The 23676-nt window shown below is 49.6% G+C and overlaps 1 protein-coding gene across 1 annotated transcript in view; it reads right to left on the bottom strand.

The window, feature by feature from the left end:
* Nucleotides 1-23676, bottom strand: part of AGAP1 (ArfGAP with GTPase domain, ankyrin repeat and PH domain 1) — a gene marked incomplete at its 5' end in the record, with an annotated part of 374015 nt that overhangs the window by 135858 nt on the left and 214481 nt on the right. Inside the window, 1 exon segment of the mRNA XM_010862065.1 lies at nucleotides 23612-23676. Coding sequence (XP_010860367.1) covers nucleotides 23612-23676 — 65 coding nt within the window.

Here is a 23676-nt window from a genome sequence, read left to right as displayed (position 1 = left end):
GCGGTCCATGGGGTTGCAGAGGGTCGGACACGACTGAGCGACTCAACAACAACAAAGGGGTGCTCAGATGAGCCAGCTTGACCAGGGCGACAATCACCCTGCTTTTTCTGCAACAATCCCAGGCTATGTCTGTTTTGCAGCATAATTAGTAACATATGGTCGCCACAACCTTAATCTCATTCTGCCATCACTTCTGAAAATGACAAAAAGAAGAAAGCTAAAAGGAGATCTAATAATTATGACTATTAAGCTTTGGGCAAGTAAGAGGTTTCATGACGGCTGAAAAGCCCATCTGAAAACCTGCCCTAAATTTCTGTGTTCTATGCTACTGAATCTCATGACCATTTCATGTCGGTCTCAAATTGAAAAGCACGTCAGGGATGTATAAAGTTTGTAACGTGACACATATTTTACGTTGCCTGAAAATCTGTCAAAGATTATATTTAGGATAGCTGCCTCTCCCAGTAAGCCCGTGGATGAAGACACCATGAAGAATATCTCCATTCGAAACTGCAGACCAAAGGCCATTTCATTTCTGAAGTGCTGCTTAAAGTACAGCCCTCTTCAGTGGTTTAATAATATCGGCCAAATGAGCAGCTCTTATTTTGTCTTTTTCCACAAAAATGAGAAATTGGAGTGTAACATCTTAAATTAATGGTGGTGTTTAAAAACTAATATTAAATTACTTCTGACAAAAAGGCAGTTAATAATTTAGCCTTCAGACCAGAAAATTCTTAAAAAAAAAAAAAAAAAAGAACTGACTCCCATCATACCACTCTAGTTTTATCGTTTTACTTTCATTCAGCACGGCCTTGGAATTTGGGCTTTGTCCTGGCAAAAGTAAAATAAAATGCAACAGGACACAATAAAGAAGAAAGTGTTTGGAGATCTTGACTTGGATTTGCGGGGAGTTCAAAGCATTTTCTTTATCACGGCTAAAATTTTGTCAATATGGTTCCATCAGATACTATGGCGGATCTTTGGGGAAATTGCTGTAAAATAAAATGAAAGATAAGATTGTGCTCCCAAACATAATAACTGACATTTTTCTCTTTTTCCTTGAGCAGGAGCCCAGCCCCGTGTGGCTGACGGAGGGTCAGTGAAGGATGCGGTGGCCCAGCCGGGAAGTAGAATCTGCCGCCTGCTATTCACCGGGGGATGGCTCATTCCCATTCTCCCCACGCCGCCTCGGATCCCGGGGGTGAGGTTAAAAGAAGCGAGTCCCCACAGCCTCCCCAGGCAGGATGTGACCTCCTCGCCTCTGCCAGCCCCCAGGCCTCAGGAAGACGAGTCTTCCCCTCTTCTCCCCGCCCCTCCTCCCTGCAGAAGGTTCTGGCCATCCACGGTGCTGTCTTAAATACACTCTCGCCAACTGTCCCTGCCCACACTCCCTGTGATGTCCGAGCAGCGGTCCCCAGCACTGCTGGCAGCAGAGCTCGGTTTCGTGGGACAGTGTTTCCACAGACGGGGCGGGGGGTGGGGGTGGTTTCTGGATGACCCAAGTGCATCACGACCATTGCGCCCATTTTTCCTCTGTTGTGCCCATCTCAGGATATGCGGCCTTGACTTGAAGGTTAGGGTTCGTGCCCCGACGTGAATCTGATGCCACTGCTGATCTGACAGGGGATGGAGCTCCGGCGGTAATGCCAGTGATGGGGAGACACAGGTGAAGCTTCACCCACTCCCCGGGCGCTCACCTCTTACTGCGCAATGTGGTTCCAACAGTCCCTGGACCACTGGGGACGCCTGTCCTACAGCACAGGGGCGGCTGGGACTGGCCAGCTGTCTCCTGCTCATCACTGGGGTTGTCACTTTTGGGGGGCAGACGAGACTCTGGGTCCCAAGGTGGGAGCGCTTTTAGGGTTTCTCGAAAGGCTTCCCATCCTAGGTTCCTCTAGGTCCTCGGGGGCTATAACCCAGGTTAGACGCCCAGTCACCCAGCTCAGACCCTCCATTTCCAGGCAGCCACGGGCTCTTGGGAGCAGCTGCTATTTTTAGTGCTCTCTCTGGTTCCCCAGCTCTGGCTCAAAAAAGGAGGAAATCAGGGTATGTGTTTTCTTCCTTCTGTGAAATTCAAGTTAATTTCCTCATGCTAGATCTCAGGACACTTTTTCCCAGGTGAAGGTGCCTCTTCTGTCCTTTTCAGAGACTGACCTTTGGAACTACAGGTGACTGAGTTCTAAAAGCATCCCAAGGGTAGGGGGGCAGCAAAGCACGGCTGGGCTTCCTTGTCTGCCTGGGTGCTTCTGTAGCTGGGGCAACTCAAATGCCCTTATTTCATGAGGGTGAGTGGGAAATGGGAAAAAAAGAGAAGATACTGGTATTTGTGAAGAGAGCTGGGGACTTACAAGCTTAATATGCAAAATGGGCACAAGAATGGGATTTGGTAGGCACTCGAAGTGGTGAATCTACCCCACCTTGGCTACTCAGGAATTTAACCAGATCTGTTCGATTGTGAAGAAAAAGCTCAAAACGATGACATGGAGACAAAGTGCAGAGAAACAGGCTGAGCTGAGGGATAATTTGGAATTGCACAGTATTTTCTAGCTCTCGGGAAAAGCACATCTTAATGCCACTCTCTCATGAGGCACTACAGCCACTATTCTTACAAATTTAACATATTTTTTTTTTTTTGGCCATGCTGCGAGGCTGGCAGGACCTTAGTTCTGGACGGGAGATCGAATCTGTGCCCCTTACAATGGAAGTGCAGAGTGCTAACCACTGGACTTCCAGGGAATTCCCACAAATACAACTTTAATACGTGAAAAAAAATCTAACAAAATGGAATCTCTAAGTATCTAACTGTATCTGACTCCACGTCGGGAGAGTCTCCGGAGGAAGCCTGTTTGCTCAAGCCGAGCTCGTGTGGGCAAGGAGAAGGGGCGGGCAAGACCAGGATCCAGAACCTTGTTCTGGGTTCCGGCCTGAGAACGTGCTCTGACTACTGAACATTGCAATTTGCTCAAAGCCATGAGACTCTTAAGCTATGGTTCATCCTATTGTGGACACTTGATGTGAGTAATCCCAGTCCCTACTGGGGTGATGTCTGCTCCCCAGGAGACGGGACAGGCTCTGTGGCTTCCCCATGACTTGACCCGGTTGCTCTGAGCTGGATCGGGTCTCCTGCTGTCTTGGTCACGTTCTCCTCTGTGGGCAGGGAGCCCGGTGGTGTCCAGACTCTGGTCTCTGTTTGCCCACCAGGTCCCAGCCCGCCTACTGACCACCCCCTACCCCTGCCCCAAAGCTTCAAATCCCCACCCCCAGCCCCCACCGCCTTGCTCTGCTCCTCCTGGCTCTACCAACACCAGTCAAGGACCACACTTTCCTACCCCTTCAAGTTGCAAGCTGAACACAGCTCCTAACAAAGTACAAGTGGAAATTCTCAAATGTTCACCTCTTCACTTGTGTTTTTCCTAACTACAGAATTCATATTTGGGATCAGTTCAGTTCTCAGATTGGAGAAGGCAATGGCACCCCACTCCAGTACTCTTGCCTGGAAAATCCCATGGATGGAGGAGCCTGGTGGGCTACAGTCCATGGGGTCGCAAAGAGTCGGCCATGACTGAGCAACTTCACTTTCTTTTTTTCGGTTCAATTCAATTGCTCAGTTGTATCCGACTCTTTGTGACTCCATGGACTGCAGCATGCCAGGCTTCCCTGTCCATCACCATCTCCCAGAGCTTGCTCAAACTCATGTCCATCGAGTCAGTGATGCCATCCAACCATCTCATCCTCTGTCATCTCCTTCTCCTCCTGCCCTCCATCTTTCCCAGCCTCAGGCTCTTTTTCCAGTGAGTTGGCTCTTTGCATCAGGTGGCCAAAGTATTGGAGCTTCAGCTTCAGCATCAGTCCTTCCAATGAATATTCAGGATATTTTACATAAAATATTTGTAAAGTATTTTATGTAAAATCTTTGGGATAACTTTCTGTAAAACACTTTACATAGGTAGTAGGTATTCACTTCTGAATACTGAAGTGAGAACAAGGGGAAACAGTTGGATCTTGGATGACTCCCCCACCCCACGCACTTTCCACTCAGGCGCACACACCCCCAGCCCATCTGCACACACAAGGTCCTGCCAGCTGTGTGACCCTGGCCAGTTATTCAGACTCTCTGAGACTCAGAGCTGCAACAGATTCAGTGGGCAGTGTGTCTAAACCACCGAATGCAGGACTGTGCAGGGCGATGACTCTGGTACCTTATGGAAGCCTGCGGGGAGGCTCCCGGGCTGACCCTGATGGAGATCAGCCCGTCCTGGGCCTTGGGACAGAGAGGTGGACCAGACGGAATCCTCTTCCTTCTGTGTTGTAGTTTCAGCCACTAGGCTGTGTCCGACTCTGCCACCCTATGGCCTGCCAGTCTCCTCCGTCCATGGGATCTCTCAGGCAAGAATACTGGAGTGGGTTGCCATTTCCTTCTCCAGGAGGTTGTCCCAGACCAGGGATCAAACCCGAGCCTCCCACATTGGCAGGTGGATTCTTTACCACCTGAGCCACCCAGTCCTCCCCCTTAAGATGTTTCAGTTTTAGTGGGGAAGACGACAGATAATAAAATCAACGGGTGAGTCACAAGGGTTGGAAGGTGGGACGTGGTATGGAGGGAAAAGAGCAGAGAAGGGAGCTGAGGGCCTCCTGGACAAGGCGGTATCTGATGGGGCACGGGGTGGGGAGGTCACATGGGCGTGGGAAGCGGTTCCCCAGCTTAGCACGGGAGAAGGGCCGGGAGCGGTGGGACCACACGAGTCATGCTGACGTCGGTTCACAGCATGAGGGCACCTACAGCGTCTTTAACATGTTCCCCGGCCATTACACGGAAGGCAGCATTAACAGGGCGATGTGGCAGCCCAGTAAGGGCTGTACTGTAACTTACTTAACCACGCCTCTATTGCTAGTCACAGAGAGTACAGAAACTTAACACATCTATGATTAAAGCCAGTCATGCCATAATCCAACTTTCGGAAATAAGCAGGACCGCAGGCACTGGAAGGGTGCACTCCCCCAGACTAAAAGTTTACTGCAGGAGTTTTTTGTTTGTTTTTACAGCAAAAAGCTTCTCTGCATTTTAAATTTTTCTAAAATGTAATGCTTTATAATTAGGGAAAGTAGAAAGTTACTATCACAAAAATTAATGAAGGGATAGGCGAGTCAACCCACTTGCTAGAAGGAAGAAGGCAGACCTCCCAGAGCGGGCTGCCACGTGCGTGGCCGACACCCACTGACTGTGCTCCAGCCACATGATACACAGATGTCACGCCCACTGGTGGCACTTTCACGACCGCACTTCCATTATTAGGGCTTCTAGAAATCAAAGAATTTAAAAATGAAAAACAGCACAATGAACACTGTGGGAAAAAAGTGAGTATTGTTTGAAAGGACAAATAATTTCTTTAAAAAAAAATTAACTGTCCAGGAATTTGTATTCATGTGATTTGATGGCTAACACTTTGGTTTATAGTTTTGCCAGCGCCCTGGGAGACAGACGTGTATAAAAACCTGGGGCTGGTTCAGGCAATAGCCCCAACCTTGACTGCTTTAGATGGTATCACAGGATGATAATTTTTCCAGAATGGGTGGCCCGGACGCATGCTGCCGGCTCACAAATCTCATCTGGGGGCCTGACCCCCGTGTCTTGCTGGCTCTGCTCCGCCTTCTGATTGATGGCGGCCTGACGTGCCCCCAGCCTTCAATTTCCCTCTGCACCCCCACCATGAAGGCGTCTCTCCTGGAGCCGGCAGGGTGGTGCTCCAGGACACCGACTTCCCGGGACATTTTGATGTCAAAGGAAAACAGCACTCAGACAGGAGATTTCTGATGGCTGTTTTGGGCAGTAGAGATGGTTATTTCACCTTCTGTATCATTGCACAGCTTGAGATGAAAGGAACCAAGAAGCCAACAGCTGGCTGCAAGCTGAGTTTCCGGATCTTGTAAAATTAAGTTGAAAATTTTGCAGTATATTTTTCTGTCTTGTAATTATATAATACATCAAAGCATTTCTAAAAGAGCAATGCTTCCCTCAGTTATAACTTCAGAGACCGGGTAAGGACTGAATATTTATAAACACCATGAAAAACAGAGAGCCCATGTAAAAAGGTAACTGGCTTGGTTGCAATCGTGGCTAAATGCTACAAAGAGAGGATTTCCTGTGGAGCTGAAATCTGAACTGTGGCCAGGGAAAGATCAGGTGTGGGAGTTGTATAATGCACTTATCAATAAGATTGAGCTCTTGGATACTGTATTTTAAATGTAATTATAATAATTTTCTTGTAAATAAGAACACATTTTAAGAGACTCTGAAATATATAGAGAAACATTCCCCTGCTAATGTAATAAGATTTTAAAAATCCCACTGCAGAAATAATGTAGCAATTAAAATAGCATTTATAACTAAATATGTTTAAAATGTTTCTTCCTATAAAAGAGCAAAATTTTAAGCCATTTAAAATAACCATCTGTTTCCTTGTGATATAAAATTTTTAGTATCCTTGTGTAATTAATATTAATATCGCTTTCTGTTAATAACCTTATCTGTCAGAGAGTAAAGCAAAGATGTAAGGGAAGATATATTCACTGAAAGAAGTTCAAGAATGCAAAAACCAATGTAATGTACAAATACTAGAGGAGTAAACACACAGAGAGCTCGAGGATAAGCCTGATCTGCACACAGCTCTCTCTCGACAATCTATCAGCTGTCCATCAATCTATCACCTAGCACTCTACCTACCCACCTACCTACCTACCTATCTCATTTAGCCAGCCAGCCACCCCAACCTGTCTCTGCTTAACGATCTATCAACCACCTTACCTACCTACCTAATCTCATCTGCCCCTCGGTCCATCCATCCCCCTTGCCCACTTCCAATTTCTCTCTCTATTGCCATCTATCATCTGTCTATCTACTTACCTACCTGCTGTTGCTGCTGCTAAGTCGCCTCAGTCGTGTTCGACTCTGTGCGACCCCATAGACGGCAGCCCATCAGGCTCCTCTGTCCATGGGATTCTCCAGGCAAGAACACTAGAGTGGGTTGCCATTTCCTTCTCCAATGCACACATGCGTGCTAAGTCGCTTAAGTTGTGTCCGACTCTGTGCGACCGCACTTCTTGGAGAAAGGGCACGTATATATCTGATGAATCTTTTCACACCACTCTACCTATGTCTCACTGGATGTTGTGTGGGGGGGTGGTTAGTGATGTTTTCTCTCTCTCTCTCTTTTTAAAAATTACCCTAAAACTGAAAGTTTGCAACTAAAACTGCTGGGACCAAACTAACAAATACAAGAAATTAACTGTAAAATTTAGTAAAACTAAAACTGTAAAACTGTCTGTGAAACTTCTAGACTTCCAGGAGAATAAGGGGTTGATGAGCCTGGACTCCCTGACTCCCCGCTAGCCCACCTCCCCCTCATCTTTCTACACTGATGATCACCCACATGGACTCAGGAGTTAGCTTGTAAAGGCAATTACTCCTCCCTGAGAATCTGAGGTCACTTGACTGCCCAGGTTCAAGCCCAAACCTTTTGGGGATGCTTTTTCTAATTGTCCTTCCTACCTGGGGGTCTCCCCTCCAGCTAAGTCCCTTCATCATTCACCCCACAAAGCTCCCCACACACCATGCCTTTCCCAGCTGGGACACACACCCTTCCCTCCACCCGGTAGGCCACATGCCCTCCTACCAGCATTTCAGGCCAAGTAACACATCTGTCTTCTCCAGGGCCGTTTCCAAACACACCGCGGGGAACCGCCACGCGTGGTAAAGTGCACGATGTTTGTTGAATGAATGAATGAACGGATAAACCGCTTTTACAGTCCCAGTGGGAAGAAGGCTCAGTAATTCACATGTTCACTCAGAACCCCATTTCTGAACACAAACATGTATATCACAGCTACCGCTTACTAACCTCGCTTTACTTCTCTCCACTTGACCAAGTACATTTCAGCCTGTTTACTGGTTATCTTTTTCTCGTTTCTCTTCCAGAGGCCCAGGGGTTCCTTCTTGATCCCTGCTTGTTTACTGGTTATCTTTTTCTCGTTTCTCTTCCAGAGGCCCAGGGGTTCCTTCTTGATCCCTGCTTGTTTACTGGTTATCTTTTTCTCGTTTCTCTTCCAGAGGCCCAGGGGTTCCTTCTTGACCCCTGGCTCCACTGCCAGGCTCAGGGCAGCGGCTGACACACCAGAAGTGGTCAATAAATATTTGTGGAATAACTGAGGTTAAACATAAAACTAACTAAATGCCATGAAATGCATTTTCACAACCTAATCTAGATTATCCCTACTAACTTGAGCACTGATCTTACTTATGATTCTGAAACAGCTTGAGATCACTGAAGGAAGGAAACTCAGTTTTAATCTCTGACCGTCAACTGATTTAAAAATTTGTACGAGGCACTTCCCTGGTGGTCCAGTGGTTAAGAATCCACCTTGCGATGCAGGGATGCAAGTTCAATCCCTGGTTGGGGAACTAAGATCCCACAGGCTGTGGAGCAACTAAGCCCATGCACTGCAATGACTGAAGCCCATGAAAACAAGCAGAGTCCGCACGCCGAAATGAAAAGTACCGCATGACATAACGGAGATCCTGCTTGGCGCGACTACGACCTGATGGAGCCAGACAAATATATTAAAAAATCTGCCCAGGTGCTCGCACGGTCCACCGGGAATGTTTTAGGCCAGAAACTGAAACATTCTCCCCACCCTCTCTGTTCCACATAAGGGGCATTGGCTTTGCTAGGAAACAGTTTCTAGAGCAGCGGGCAAAGTGTTTTGTTTTAAATCTTAAAAACTCAGAATTTTTATCACAGGAAATTGGCAGAAAGGCCCAGGAGCTCACTTTGCAAGCCCATCACACCACCCCTGTCACCACGGGGTCCGCCCCTCTTTGGGGATGACCTACCGATGATCCAAGGGGACTCGGGAGTGAGCTCAGCGCATTTAGTGAGTGAGGGAGATGCTGTGATGACGTGCGGGCTGTGGTTTCAGGGGTCTGGCGAGACAAGAGGCTCAGGGAGGAGACAAACGAGAAAGCCAGATGGGATGACTCTGGACATGGTCACGGGATGGGAAGGGGCAGGGACCTGCCACAACAGGCAGGAGACAAACAGAGAAGTGGTGCAGTGACAGCCAGGTCACAGTCAAGCTCAGGAGAAAGGACATCCAGGGGAAGGTGGCTGGGCCATTCAGGCCATGTGGACACTGAGTCCTGAGCGGCCATGGTGACTCGCCCAGATCCGAGCAGAGCACATCTGAGCCATGGAGAGGGAGCCAGGCGGGGGGCGGGAGACCTGACAGAGAGACCTCAGGGCCCAGACCAACCGTCCTGGTCAGCCAGAAACAACACATCAGGAAGACACACCACGTGCAGTGGGGAGACACGGGGTGTGCGTGCAGGCAGAGGCAACAGGGGCTCATGTTCATTTTCTTTTACAGATGAGTTTGGAAGACTTTAGGGAAACAAGGAAAAAAGGCAGGAGATGAGGCAGGGCTGCAGGGCGAGTGGTGGACACAAGGGAGGGAGATCAGCGGGGGAGTGGCTGGCACGCGCCCCAGGAAGTCAAGTCCATAGAACTCACCACAGAACGGGTCCTTCAGAGTCAGGCTAAGGGAGGACTCGTGCGTGAGTGGCCCTGCATCTGAGACTTGAGCCACTGGGAAGATGAGACGGTGGGGAGGTTGGTGCGAACACAGGTTTCTAGAAGGACGCCTGGTTCTGCTATGAATTTAACGAGCCTGAGTGAACTGGTCAACAGCTGTGCAAGAACGCCACTGGTCACGTGCGTGCAGTGGGGGAGGTGGCGTCAGGCTGGCTGTGGCCTTGGTGGTCTTCCCTGTCCAGAGAGCTGGCTGGGCCCACTGGAGCAGGGCGCGGGCTGAGGAGAGAGGCTGAGTCCTCAGCAACATCACCAATGTTGACACAGACCTCTGGGCGTAGCAGCAGAACCCAGAGAAGGCAACGTCAGAGGAGCCAAGACAGGAGAGTGTCCAGCATGATGGAGCTGGCAGTGGGCTCCCCCGAGAAGCAGATGGCAAAGGGAGCCGTGGAGCGCCTGGGGTGGACAGGGAGGGTGGCCTGGACACCGGAAGAGAGCGGGTCCAGCCGTGCGGGGAGAGGGCGAGACAGGGATGGGCCAGAGAGAAAGCACACGGTGAGTAACCAGAGACAGAGAATATAGACGGGGTTCTGGGAGGGTGCGAGGAGGAGCGCTGAGGAGGAGTAGAAAGGTCAGAGGGCCATGGAGCCAGGATGGGAGACGCCCGAGTGGGCCTGCTTGCTGAATGGAAGGACCCAACACCCAGGAGGATCTGATGGTACAGGAAGCAGATGGGGTAACTGCAGGGGCAGAGTCCTTTGGGAGTGACAGGTGATGGGTCCAAAGGTGAGGGGGGGACATGCTTTACAAGGGACACCCCATCCTCCGTGAAGGCTGTGGTTCCAGCTACAGGGGGGTGTGGGGTTGCTGAAGCTTAAAGAGGGTCAGCAGGGGAGGGCAAAAGTGAAAGATTCAAGGGCACGATGTTTGAAACACTATGCCGAAAAATTACACCGTATCACATTTACACTACTCTCTGTGTCAAAAAGAATGGCAGAAAGTGAAGAAGAGCTAAAAAGCCTCTTGATGAAAGTGAAACAAGAGAGTGAAAAAGTTGGCTTAAAGCTTAACATTCAGAAAACTAAGATCATGGCATACGGTCCCATCACTTCATGGGAGATAGATGGCGAAACAATGTCAGACTTTATTTTTTGGGGCTCCAAAATCACTGCAGATGGGGACTGCAGCCATGAAATTAGAAGACACTTACTCCTTGGAAGGAAAGTTATGACCAACCTAGACAGCACATTCAAAAGCAGAGACATTACTTTGTCAACAAAAGTTCATCTAGTCAAGGCTATGGTTTTTCCAGTGGTCATGTATGGATGTGAGAGTTGGACTCTAAAGAAAGCCAAGCACAGAAGAATTGATGCTTTAGAATTGTGGTGTTGGAGAAGACTCTTGAGAGTCCCTTGGACTGCAAGGAGATCCAACCAGTCCATTCTGAAGGAGATCAGTCCTGGGTGTTCATTGGAAGGACTGATGCTGAAGCTGAAACTCCAATCCTTTGGCCACCTCATGAGAAGGGTTGACTCATTAGAAAAGACCCTGATCCTGGGAGGGATTGGGGGCAGGAGGAGAAGGGGACGACAAGAGGATGAGATGGCTGGATGGCATTACTGACTCGATGGATGTGAGTCTGGGTGAACTCCGGGAGTTGGTGATGGACATGCAGGCCTGGCGTGCTACGGTTCATGGGGTCGCAAAGAGTCAGACACGACTGAGCGACTGAATTGAACTGAGCTGAACTGTGCCAAAACTGTCACAACTCCGGCGCTGCACAGCAGGTCCTTATTAGTTCCCCAGTTTACATATAGTGATGTGTGTCTTGTCAATACTCTGTAGTGGCCTCTACGGGAAAAGAATCTAAAGATGAGCGGGTACGTCTACGCGCGTAACTGACTCACTCTGCTGCGCGCCTGAAACCAACACAACTTCAAAAATCAACTCCACTCCAATACCAACTTTTAAAAAACATTGTCATAAATCTTTCCTGCCCCCTGACCTGCTGCTCTGAGCTCGGTCCTCGGGATGAACGGTTCCTGCTTGTTCCTCGACCACTGTTTACGCATGCTGTTCACTCCCCACCCTCCAGCTCCAGAGGAGTGGATCTTAACCCCAGCTGTACCTGAGAAGCCGCCTGGGGACCCCGAGGCTCAAATCAGCCCCCCTCCCTGGCCCAGAGGCAGTGCTTTGGAAAAGCACCCTCCAGAGCAGGACCACGGAGCCCTCCCCTGACCCCAGAGCCCCTCTTACCTTCCAATCCCTCCATCCTTCTTTCTCTGATGGGGGTGCCAGAGCCTTCTCGAAATACCCCTATCCACTGCTCTGGACACTTCCCCATTTGCCAGTGACCTTCTGGAAACACGGCCCCATGAAAGTGGCCTCTCATCTCTTAGGGAAGAGTGAAAGCGAAAGTGCTAATCGCTCAGTCGTGTTTGACTCTTTGCGACCCCATGGACTGCAGCCCGCCACGCTCCTCTGTCCGTGGCATTCTCCAGGCAAGAAGACTGGAGTGGGTTGCCATTCTCTTCTCCAGGGGATCTTTCTGACCCAGGGACGGAACCCGCGTCTCCTGCATTGTAGGGAGATTCTCTACTGCTGAGCCACCAGGGAAGCAGAGGAAGTCTCAGCATCTCAGGAGACAGGCTCTGCCGGGTCTGCCTGTCGACGTCGGGCTCCCGTTCAACGTGTGCACAGCTGGCTTGCTGAGCGTGAACGCAGAACCTCTTTCTCTCAGCTTCAATTCTGAGCCTGACCTGCCTCATGGCCTGAGTAGGAGGACACTGAGATGACGCCTGCCAACGTGTGCCTCCCAAGTGTCCTCAACACAGGCCCGCAGACAGCCCGGGCCACCCCGGGTCTCCTTCTGGCAGTGTTCTCGGGGGCGGGTGGTTCACGGAAAAGCACAGTGGGTGGAGGTTAAGACACAGCCTAAGATGGATCCAGCCTTCTGCTACTTCTGTTTTCTCACCAAAGTGGGGATGGTACTAGCCCTCCGCCTCACCCACCCCGGGTCCTCGTGCCTGGCAGGCAGTGGGTGCTGGATGGACACCATATGACAGCATTACTGGCGGTGGCGGCAGGACACCATGGGGCCAGCCACGTGCCCTGCCTTCTGTCTCGAGGGGCCATCTGGGAAGCGGAGTTGAAAGTGCTGCTGTGTACAAGGCACTGCCATGGTGTGGCTGCAGTCATTCTCTCAAGAAATGAAACAGCCTCCCTTGCCTTTAGGAAGGATGAGCTGGTGGCTGGGAGGGCCCAGGGAGCCCACGTCTCCGCGGTCAGGACCAGGGTTTTCTGCCCTCAGTGCTCCTGACTTTGAACAGGATGGTTCTCTGTCTTGGGGGAGCTGCCCCATGTTCACCAGCTTCTCTGCCTTCTACCCTCTAGATTCCAGCGGCAGAACCCTCCAACCCTGTCAGCTGCGACAACCTAAACTGTCTCCAGACACTGCCAAATATCCCCAGGGGAAGGACACAAAAATCACCCTTGGTTGAGAACCCCCGGTCTAGATGAAGACACCGAGGGCCAGAGGGCCCCAAAGATTGGGACCAGGCACCATGGCGACTGCAAGAGCATTCTTCTTGGCCGTCTGTTTAAAATGGTTTCCAGACGTCTGCCAGGCAACTCGAGAATTGCTGGCCTGCAGGTTCGGAGTCTTCTGCTCTGTGTCTGATACTGGGGGCAGCATTTCCCCGGGGCCAGCACCTGCTGCTAGAAATAGCTGTTAGGAAAGGACCGAGCAGGTGAAGTACAAAGTAACAATGTTCTGATTGGGAGAAAAAAAAATACACCTTTCCCCCCTGTGGCCAGATACCCTAGGAAGCTTCTGCTTTCTCCTCGGTCCCATGCAGAGAAAGGGAAGCGGGTTCCGCGTGTAGAAGGAAACTGGGGTCATTCCTTTAATTAGGCCGACCAGCCTGGTGGGGTGAATAGACCGCGGCGGCTGAGCCTGGGACTGCCCAACTCCGAGATGAGAGCCCGTGGGCCCTTTAATACTGAGCAGAGCCGAGGGTTGATGACAACCCCCAGGGGATGGCTTCTGAATGCCAGCCAAGATTTGGGAGAAATGATGAGAAAGGCAAAGTTCAGGATTAGTGAGAGAGGGAAAACGTCTGCGTATCTTCCCTTAGAAAGCAAGCCTGATGAAAAGATAAACAATTTTTATGATATGCTGTTTCAATACCAAGAGTTTACTTATCCTTTAAGCAAATAGCAGAGGGGAAAACCATAAGCTTTGGAATAGGAAAGCCCTGGATTTGAATTCTGGCTATTAAACGAGTGCTGTCTTAAGTTTCTCAGCCTTTTTGAACCTACTTATCAAACAGGGATAATGACTCTCAGGAAATGGGCATTAGATGGCAGGTACCCGACAGAGAGAGGCAGCTGTAGAAACTCAGACTCCAGGCAGAATGGCCAACAGACACACAAGAGATGCTCAGCACTGCTGACGCTAGAGAAGCACAAGTCAAACCTACAATGACGTATCCCTTCACACAGGTCAGAATGGCCATCAGAAAGTCTACACATGATGAACGCTGGAGAGGGTGCTGAAATAAGGGAACGCTCCTGCACTGCTGGGGGCGTGCGCACTGGTGGAGTCACTATGAAGAATGGGGCTTCCCTGACGGCCCAGGTGGTAAAGAATCCACCTGCACTGCAGAATACCCCGGGTTTGATTCCTGGGTTGGGAAGATCCCCTGGAGAAGGGAAAGGCTACCCACTCCAGTATTCTGGCTTGGAGAATTCCATGGACTGTATAGTCCATGGGGTCGCAAAGAGCTGGACACAACTGAGCAACTTTCACTATGGAGAATAGTATGAGGTTCCTTAAAAATTAAAAATACAGCTAACATATGATTCTGCAATCCCACTCCTAGGAGAATACATCTGGAGAAAACTCTAATTTGGAAAGATAAATGCACTACAGTGTTCATAGCTGCACTGTTCACAATAGCCAAGAGATAGAAGCAACCTGACGTCCACTGACCGATGAATGGTCAGAGATGCGGTATGTGTATGGAATACTACTCAGCCATAGAAAGAATGCAATAATACCATTTGCAGCAACATGGATGGATCTGGAGATTATCAAGCTAAGCAAAATAAGCCAGATAAAGACAAATATCATAGGATATCACTTACATGCGAAATCTGGAAATAAAAAAGATACAAATGAACTAATTTACAAAACAGAGAAAAGCTCACAGAGGAAGAAAATAAACTTAGGATTAATAAAGGGGAAAGGGACGGGTATAATATAGGAATTTGGGATTAACAGATACATACTACATACAAAATAAACAAAAAGGAACTATTGTATAGCCCAGGGAACTACAGTTGCTAACTTGTAATAACCTACAATGGAAAGGACTCTGGACAAGAATAGATACATATGTATAACCATGCTAAAGACCCAAAACTAACACAGCATTGTAAATCAACTATTGTGCCCTTGCTCAGCTGCTAAGTCATATCTGATTCCACGACGCCATGGACCGTAGCCCACCAGGCTCCTCTGTCCATGGGATTCCCCAGGCAAGAATACTGGAGTGGGTCACCATTTCCTCCTCCAGGGGGATCTTTCTGACCCAGGGATTGAAACCCCACCCCAGTACGCCCAGCCTCACCCCTATCTCCTGCACTGCCATATGGATTCTTTTCTGCTGAGGCGGATTCTTTTCCGCTGAGCCGACTGGGAAGGCAACTATATTTCCATTAAACTCCCAGATGAGAGCGGTACTGCCATTCACTACCGCCACCTGCTGGTCACATGCTAAAATTGCTAGCACAGAAGCCAAGGAGAGAGAAAAAGTGCTCGAGCTGTGGAAACTAAAATCAATGAACTGACAGAAAACATGCCCAGAACCCACATTTATGGCATACTCTCTGTAATCTCAAATTCAGGGCTGCCTGTCCCTCCTGGAGCTGGCTCTATGGGGAGGGAGAAACCAAAGGAAGTGCAGGGCACACGGACCGGAGCGGAAACGTGTGTTTCTAATGGTGTGTGCGTGCTTAGTCGTGTCTGACTCTTTGAGATCCCACGGACTGTAGCCCACCAGGCTCCTCTGTCCGTGGGATTCTCCAGGCAAGAATACTGGAGTGGGTTGCCATTTCCTCCCCCAGGGGATCTTCCCAACCCAGGCATCAAATCCACATCTCTAGTGTCTCCTACATCAGCAGGCAGGTTCTTTACCAACTGTGCCACCTGGGGAGCCTAAAGTCCTGTAAAAAAATGTCCATGATGAAAAAAAAATTTTTTTTGAAAGTTTGCAAATATGTAAATTTTTGCTTCAGATTCAGGACTGGTTGCCCTATAACCACAGATTCGGGTGGGAAGATGTGTGGTTACACAGTGTGGGGGGAGTGGGCGCACACACACACACCTTCCACATGGAAGCGTGCAAGACGGGTATGGCTTTTGTACTTGGGGCTGACGAGGTCGGACAGTGGCCTGGTGCAGGCAGGCTGAAGTGAAATGTTCAAGCGGCAGTGGAAGCAATGCAATACTGCCGGGGATATCGGGCTGGCCAGGGCGGCAGAAGATTAACTGTTGGAGTGAAGCAATCGGGGATGGGGTGGAGCTGTTGGAACAACCTGACAGCCGGGAGCAGAAGGGACAGGGACTTTGGCTGCCACGCCGACAGGCACCACGGCTGGCACTGGCAGGCGATGCTGGCAGGCCTGCAGGCTTGCTGACGAGACACGCAGGGACACTCGCAGGCAGTGCACGGGGCTCATGGCATTGGCTCCGGCCGTCAGCACAGTGGGACGCACCTCTAAATACATTTTGCCTCAGAGCAAGGTAAGACCACCAAGTATACTGCAGACGACCCCGGAGAGTCCCCGGCTACCCACAGTCATGCTAACACTTCTGGAGAAAAGGACCTATAAAGAAAATGATTAATCAAAAAAAAAAAAAAATCCCAGGCTTCCAACGAGATCCCAGAGACTCCTCAGCCAATAGTTGTTGCAGAGATAATTGTTCTGAATCTATCAATAAAGCCGAGCTGCCCCTTCATTGACTGTGAGCACCAATTTCTTTCACCCGGGATTATAAGTTGGTGTTCACGGGCTCACTCCTGCCATTACGGTGATAAACAGTTTAAACCACAACAGGGTCTGACATGTAGATCAATTCTGGGTCCATAAAGAATCTGCACAACAGGTTCTGGGACAGGAATTTACAGCCGCCACTTTTTATTCTCTCTTGCTGCAAAAATTACTTCTGTCAAACACTTAGGAGAGTGAGGAAAAATGTAAAAAAATTAATTTTTCATGTACTACCGGAGCAGCCTTTCTCAACGCTGAAGCTCAAGATGAATATGTTTCTGCATTTAAAAAATTACTCGGAGCTGCATGCAGCGCTGAGTGGGAATGGGTCCCAACCCTCCACGCTGACTGCGAGCTGGGAGACAGCAATTTGAAAGCCTGAGCCAAGCTGTCTGCATTTCCTCTCGGGGCAGCTGTGGGTCTCACGTTAGCAACGCCAAATTATATTAGACATTTAATTTTAAACCTCAGGTACTTAAATGTGAAACCTTACCAAGTAATAGTCATAAAGCAGTGGGGCATTCCAGCTCACAGAATGGATTCTTCTTCCTCCCGCGCCCCCCACCCCTCGCTTAATTTAACCACGACCTCCTGTTTTGTGGTTTTGCACACCACAACATCATCTAGCTAATTAGGAGTTTGCTCACAGCTGTTTGAAAGGCAGAAGCCCCCAGGGTACCTGTGCGTCCAGAGGGGAAGACTTGACAAAGTTCTCTGGAGCCAAAGTCTTAATTTAGAGTGGACGATGGGGTAGAGGAAAATGGAACCCCCACATTATGTACTATTATGTGCAATAAACACGTGGGATAATAAGAAGGCATGTTCACCAGCACACAGGCACTCGGATTCGAAAGCTGCTGTCGCGCACCTGCCCCCGCTCCTGCGGCTCCTACTGGGTAAGCGTTTCTATGACTCTGACATCCAAACCAAACGAAACGAAACCAAACGAAAAAGCAAGAGAATTCCAGAAAAACATCTATGTCTGCTTTACTGACCACGCCAAAGCCTTTGACTGTGTGGATCACAATAAACTGTGGAAAATTCTGAAAGAGATGGGAATACCAGACCACCTGACCTGCCTCTTGAGAAACCTGTATGCAGTCAGGAAGCAACAGTTAGAACTGGACATGGAACAACAGATTGGTTCCAAATAGGAAAGGGAGTACGTCAAGGCTGTATACTGTCACCCTGCTTATTTAACTTATATGCAGAGTACATCATGAAGCACAAGCTGGAATCAAGATTGCCGGGAGAAATATCAATAACCTCAATATGCAGATGACACCACCCTTATGGCAGAAAGTGAAGAGAACTAAAAAGCCTCTTGATGAAGTTGAAAGAGAGTGAAAAAGTTGGCTTAAAGCACAACATTCAGAAAATTAAGATCATGGCATCTGGTCCCATCACTTTATGGCAAATAGATGGGGAAACAGTGGAAACAGTGGTTGACATTCTTTTTTGGGGCTCCAAAACCTCTGCAGATGGTAACTGTAGCCATGAAATTAAAAGACATTCCCTGGAAGGAAAGTTATGACCAACCTAGATAGCATATTAAAAAACAGACATTACTTTGCCAACAAAGGTCCATCTAGTCAAGGTTATGGTTTTTCCAGGGGTCATGTATGGATGTGAGAGTTGGACTATAAAGAAAGCTGACCACCGAAGAATTGATGCTTCTGAACTGTGGTGTTGGAGAAGACTCTTGAGAGTCCCTTGGACTGCAAGGAGATCCAACCTGTCCATTCTAAAGGAGATCAGCCCTGGCTGTTCTTTGGAAGGACTGATGCTGAAGCTGAAACTCCAATACTTCGGCCACCTCATGTAAAGAGTTGACTCATTTGAAAAGACCCTGATGTTGGGAAAGATTGAGGGCAAGAGAAGGGGATGACAGAGGATGAGATGGTTGGATGGCATCACCAACTCAATAGACATGGGTTTGGGTAAACTCCAGGAGTTGGTGATGGACAGGGAGGCCTGGCGTGCTGTGGTTCATGGGGTCGCAAAGAGTCGGACATGACTGAGCGACTGAACTGAACTGACATACAAACCAGAGACATGGGGGAAAGAGATAAAATGATTAAAAAAAAAAAAGGTGGAGTTTGTATTTTACTGCGACTTAGAGATAAAACACGATGGAGAGCCCTTAATCACTGCTTCTTTTGTGGTTATTTTCCAAGTGTGGCAGGCAATGCAGATGCCAAGTTGAGGTCCTGAAACCCATTCATAAACGTGTTTTTTTGAAGTCAGCCATTGGATCCTGTACCCTGGTTTTTATTAACAATTGCTTGGGGTATGGCTGGGTGGTACTAACGAGAGGGAAACCGGGATGTTACTCTGGATGCAAGTGAGCCCCAGTCGCCTAGAGTTCTTGACAACGTGCGCTCCGATCCAGGAAGTCTAGCTGGAGCCCGGGACTCTGCGATTCTAGCTAACTTCCAGGGGCTGTCAGATACCACTTAGTCCGTGGACCACACTTTGAGAAGCAAGGATTTCGAGTGACGGTTCTCAGACGTCAGCCTACAGTATCATTCCATGGGGAGTCTGTTGGCACAGAGGCTGCTGGGTGCCACCCCTGAGTTTTAGATTCAGTGGGTCTGGGAAGATCCCCTGGAGGAGGAAATGGCAACCCCACTGCAGTATCCTTGCCTGGAAAATCCCACGGACAGAGGAGCCTGGTGGGCTGCAGTTCATAGGGTCTCAAGGAATCGGACACGACTGAAGTGACTTAGCACCCACGCACGGGACTGGGATGGGATTTAAGAATCTATATTTCTAACTAGTTCCCGGGGGACGTTGCTGTCACGGGTCTGGGCAGCGTTTTGAGAAGTGCTGATGCAGAGTCTGAGGCTTGAATCAGGCCACCTGGGTTCACATGGCAGCTTCACCAGGATGTGACTCTGCATAAGCGATATTGAGCCCTTCTGTACCAGAGTCTCCCCACCAGGAAATGGAGCTAAGAGCAGTGCCCACTCCATGGGCAGCAAACATGACGATCCACACAAGGGCCTCAGTATCATTAGCTCTTTTTTATCATGACTACTGTTTCTCTTTTCAATCATATCTTGGGTGTGACACAGCCATCCGTCCTCAGGAAATACAGATGTGAAGGAAAATCCCTGTGAAACTGCAGGAACCTTATTTCTGTGAAACTTTCTGTTGTCTCTCTGGATCTTTGCTACTTAACATGTCAGCTCTAAGTTTTAAACAAGGTGCTAATTAACTCTGCAATTAAAAAAAGTTATTTATAGTTTATCTGGCTGTGCTGGGTCTCTGTCTCCTTGGGGTGAGGGGGGCTACTCTCTGGTTACGGGTAGAGGGCTTCTCACTGCTGTGGCCCTTGGTTGCGGAGTACAGACTCTAGGCACACGGGCTGCAGCTGTTGCGGCCCCTGGACTCTGGAGCACAGGCTCAGAAGCTGTGGCTCACCGGCTTAGTTGCTCCGTGCCATGTGGGCTCTTTCCAGACCAGGGATGAAACCCGAGTCCCAGGTATTGGCAGTCGGATTCTTAACCACTGGACCACCAGGGAAGTCCTAATGTTGCAATATTGACCCCTTATCACTCATCTCAAATAGATGGGGAAACAATGGAAACAGTGAGAGTCTTTATTTTGGGGGGCTCCAAAATCACAGCAGATGGTGACTGCAGCCGTGAAATTAAAAGATGCTTGCTCCTTGGAAGAAAAGCTATGACCAACCTAGACAGCATATTAAAAAGCAGAGACATTACTTTGCCGACAAAGGTGTGGCCCCTCCGCTGTTCCAAGCTCCCCTTTCCTCCTCTCCGAGTTTTGGTCCAAACAGCCTTCATGTTTAGAACCTCCTTCTGTGGTTTTACACACACAAGGAATCCATCTGGCTCCTGAAATGCTGCTCAAGTTTGATTCTCTTTGGGAAGTTTTCTGTGACTAACTCTCTTATCCTTAAACCAACTGTGCAGTTTCAGCCCGGGCTTTCTCCACCCACACCCCACTGCAGGCTCATACTGCTTCTCACCTCCTGTGTCCAGGCTTCGTGCTCTGGGGCAGCAGGAGGCCTAGCTGGTGTTTCACAAACACGCTACATGAAAGAACAATGGGCACCCGGCGTTAGTGTGTGAGAATCGCTTGGTACATTTCAAAACAGCATTCATCCGGGAGTGACCTCAGTTTACAGGCACTTCATAAAGATGCCTGTACAGACGATGAGATGGCTGGATGGCATCACCAACTCAATGGAGATGAGTTTGAGTAGACTCTGGGAGTTGGTGACGGACAGGGAGGCCTGGAGTGCTGTGGTCCATGGGTTCTCGAAGAGTCAGACATGACTGAGCGACTGAACTGAACTGCACCGAACTGTACAGACCAAGGCAATCACCTTCCGTGGGAAGAGGCTTCCAACTAAATCAAGCGTCGGGAAATCGGGGAGTCTCTGATGAGACAAGGTGTGGGGGTGCTTTGGCTCACACCCGTGACCAGAGGCAAAGAGCTACTGGGTAGAGGGAGAGTTAGCTAGTAAGGCGTTTTTTTTTCGGGGGGCAGTGGGCTGCACTTTGCAGTATGTGGGATTTAGTTCCCTGACCAGAGATCGAACCCGCGCCTCCTGCATTGGAAAGGCAGAGTCTTAAGCACTGGAGCTCCAGGGAAGCCCCCTAGCGAGTCTCTGTGCAAACGGAATATTTGTAAAGAATGGATTTTAGGTTCATATGCTGCTTCCAGTGCTTTTCCTGAAAAAATATTCTGAGTGTGTGGGAGGCCAACACTTGGGGTTAATCTTGTTCTTCTATATTATTACATAGTTATACTCCCCAAACATAACTCTTACGGCACATAAAGAACGAAGCCCAAAGGCTGCCCAAATCAGGCTGCGCTGGGGGCTCAACAGTTCTCATCAGACGAGGAGAGCTCTGGCCGGGGGCAGCTGCTGGGCAAGGCAGGGCCAGGGCGGTGTGCGCACCGGGCCGAGGAGGCCCAGGTCAGCTCCTCCTACCCTCAAACACGAGCGCGCCTTCTCAGAAAGAGGGCGACGGCATAAACCTGCTAGAACAAAGACTAATGCTAAAGGTCCGTCTAGTCAAGGCTATGGTTTTTCCAGTGGTCATGTATGGATGCGAGAGTTGGACTGTGAAGAAAGCTCAGTGCTGAAGAATTGATGCTTTTTAACTGTGGTGTTGGAGAAGACTCTTGAGAGTCCCCTGGACTGCAAGGAGATCCAACCAGTCCATTCTAAAGGAGATCAGCCCTGGCTGTTCTTTGGAAGGACTGATGCTAAAGCTGAAACTCCAGTACTTTGGCCACCTCATGCGAAGAGTTGACTCATTGGAAAAGACTCTGATGCTGGGAGGGATTGGGGGCAGGAGGAGAAGGGGACAACAGAGGATGAGACGGCTGGATGGCATCACTGACTTGATGGACGTGAGTTTGAGTGAACTCCGGGAGTTGGTGATGGACAGGGAGGCCTGGTGTGCTGATTCATCGGGTTGCAAAGAGTCAGACACGACTGAGCAAATGGACTGAACTGAACTGAACTGAAAAATGGATACACTGCAGAGAACTGGCCAATGCAATTAAGTATGTAATGGAGAAGGAAAAGGCAACCCACTTCAGCATTCTTGCCTACAACTTAGCTATTAAAACGAGTATGTGGACTACTTGCCCCTCCAAAAAGAAAAGTGACCGTGGCAACAAGAGCACATACTGAGGGGCAGAAGCCACAGGCGGGCGGTGCCCTACACACCTAGGGAACATACAAGGGCGGGAAGAGCACACCCATTTGAAGAAAATAATATGGAGATCACCTGCCAAGGCCGTCCGGTCGGCAGGGGGAGCGGGGAGGGGGTCTGCTTGAAACACAGCCCAGTCTGCTGAGACACTGGGCCTTCTGGGGCCCCGATGACTGTGAACACACATGTGTCACATTACAAGGGAATAACCTGCAGGCAGCTAATGTATACGACTTCAACCCTTGAATTTCTAGAGGTGCTGTCATGATACCAGACAAGAGGTGAAACGCCAAGCCCCTGAAGAGGCTGGAGGCAGAGGTTTGCTCTCCATGGAAGCATCTCGTTTTGTCTGAGGAAGGAGGAGGGAGTGGGGTGCTGGGCTCCAGGTGAGGCCGTGTGTACGCCCCAGGCCCGCGAGGCCATAGCACCCTTTGGCGCTGCCTTCCCAGACCCTGCTTCTCCTCCTGGGCCTGGCAACGCCTCTCCTTAAGGCCTCTGCTTGGCGGCCGCTTGGAGGAGCGTGGGGGAGACAAGGATGCTGTTTACCCAAAGTACACGTCCTGCGGCAGCAGCTGCTGGGTCTACAGGGAAGACCTGATGCTGAATCTTTTAATTAGAACAAATTATGCTAAAATTACTCTAAAATCCTGTCTGATAGATGGCACAGTACAGTGGGAATTCCTTTAAATACCGGTGAACAGGTCATAGACAAAAATGCCACAGGCAAAGCATGTTGTACTAAGCGGGGCCTCGATGCTGCATAATTCATGTGCTCACACATATGTCAAGATGGTTTCCCGGGAGCACATTTGTTTCCCAAGAAGATGTCCACACTTGAAAAAAAAAAGCAAGAGGGAAGACTCTCCCAAACTTAAGAGGATATACCAGGAACCTGGGACAACAGATAAGGAGGAAGAATTATGTGCTTTGATTTGATGCCAAAAAAGTGAAGCCTAACCACCAACAGCGCACACTAATGATGGAACATGAAGGTCATGTCGTGGAGGGCTGTGTGAGCCAGGGCACAACCTCTCCCAAAGCCTCAGTTTCCCAATCTGTCAAGGGGGCGAACCTCCGCCGCATCCCTGCACTGGAGCGGGACACGAGATGACGCGGGTGAAGCGGCCGATGGAGGACGCAACTGCTCGACAGGTGGACGGCGTGATGCCATCGGCAGGGCGGCCGCGCTCACAGCAGAGCGTCGCCTCCAGCCTCTGGTTTACAACCGAGGACCGCGGGGCGGCCCAGGTCCGCGGGGCCGTGCCTCTCTCTTACCACTGCTGATGGCTGAGTTTGCAATGACCGTAGCCTCGCTCCACTGGTCGTCACTGGAGACGGAG

Source organism: Bison bison, unplaced genomic scaffold (assembly GCF_000754665.1).
Source record: "Bison bison bison isolate TAMUID 2011002044 unplaced genomic scaffold, Bison_UMD1.0 scf7180017864475, whole genome shotgun sequence".
Classification (NCBI taxonomy): domain Eukaryota; kingdom Metazoa; phylum Chordata; class Mammalia; order Artiodactyla; family Bovidae; genus Bison; species Bison bison.
The sequence above is the reverse complement of the archived record's forward strand: the minus strand, read 5'-3'. Positions and strand labels throughout refer to the sequence as shown.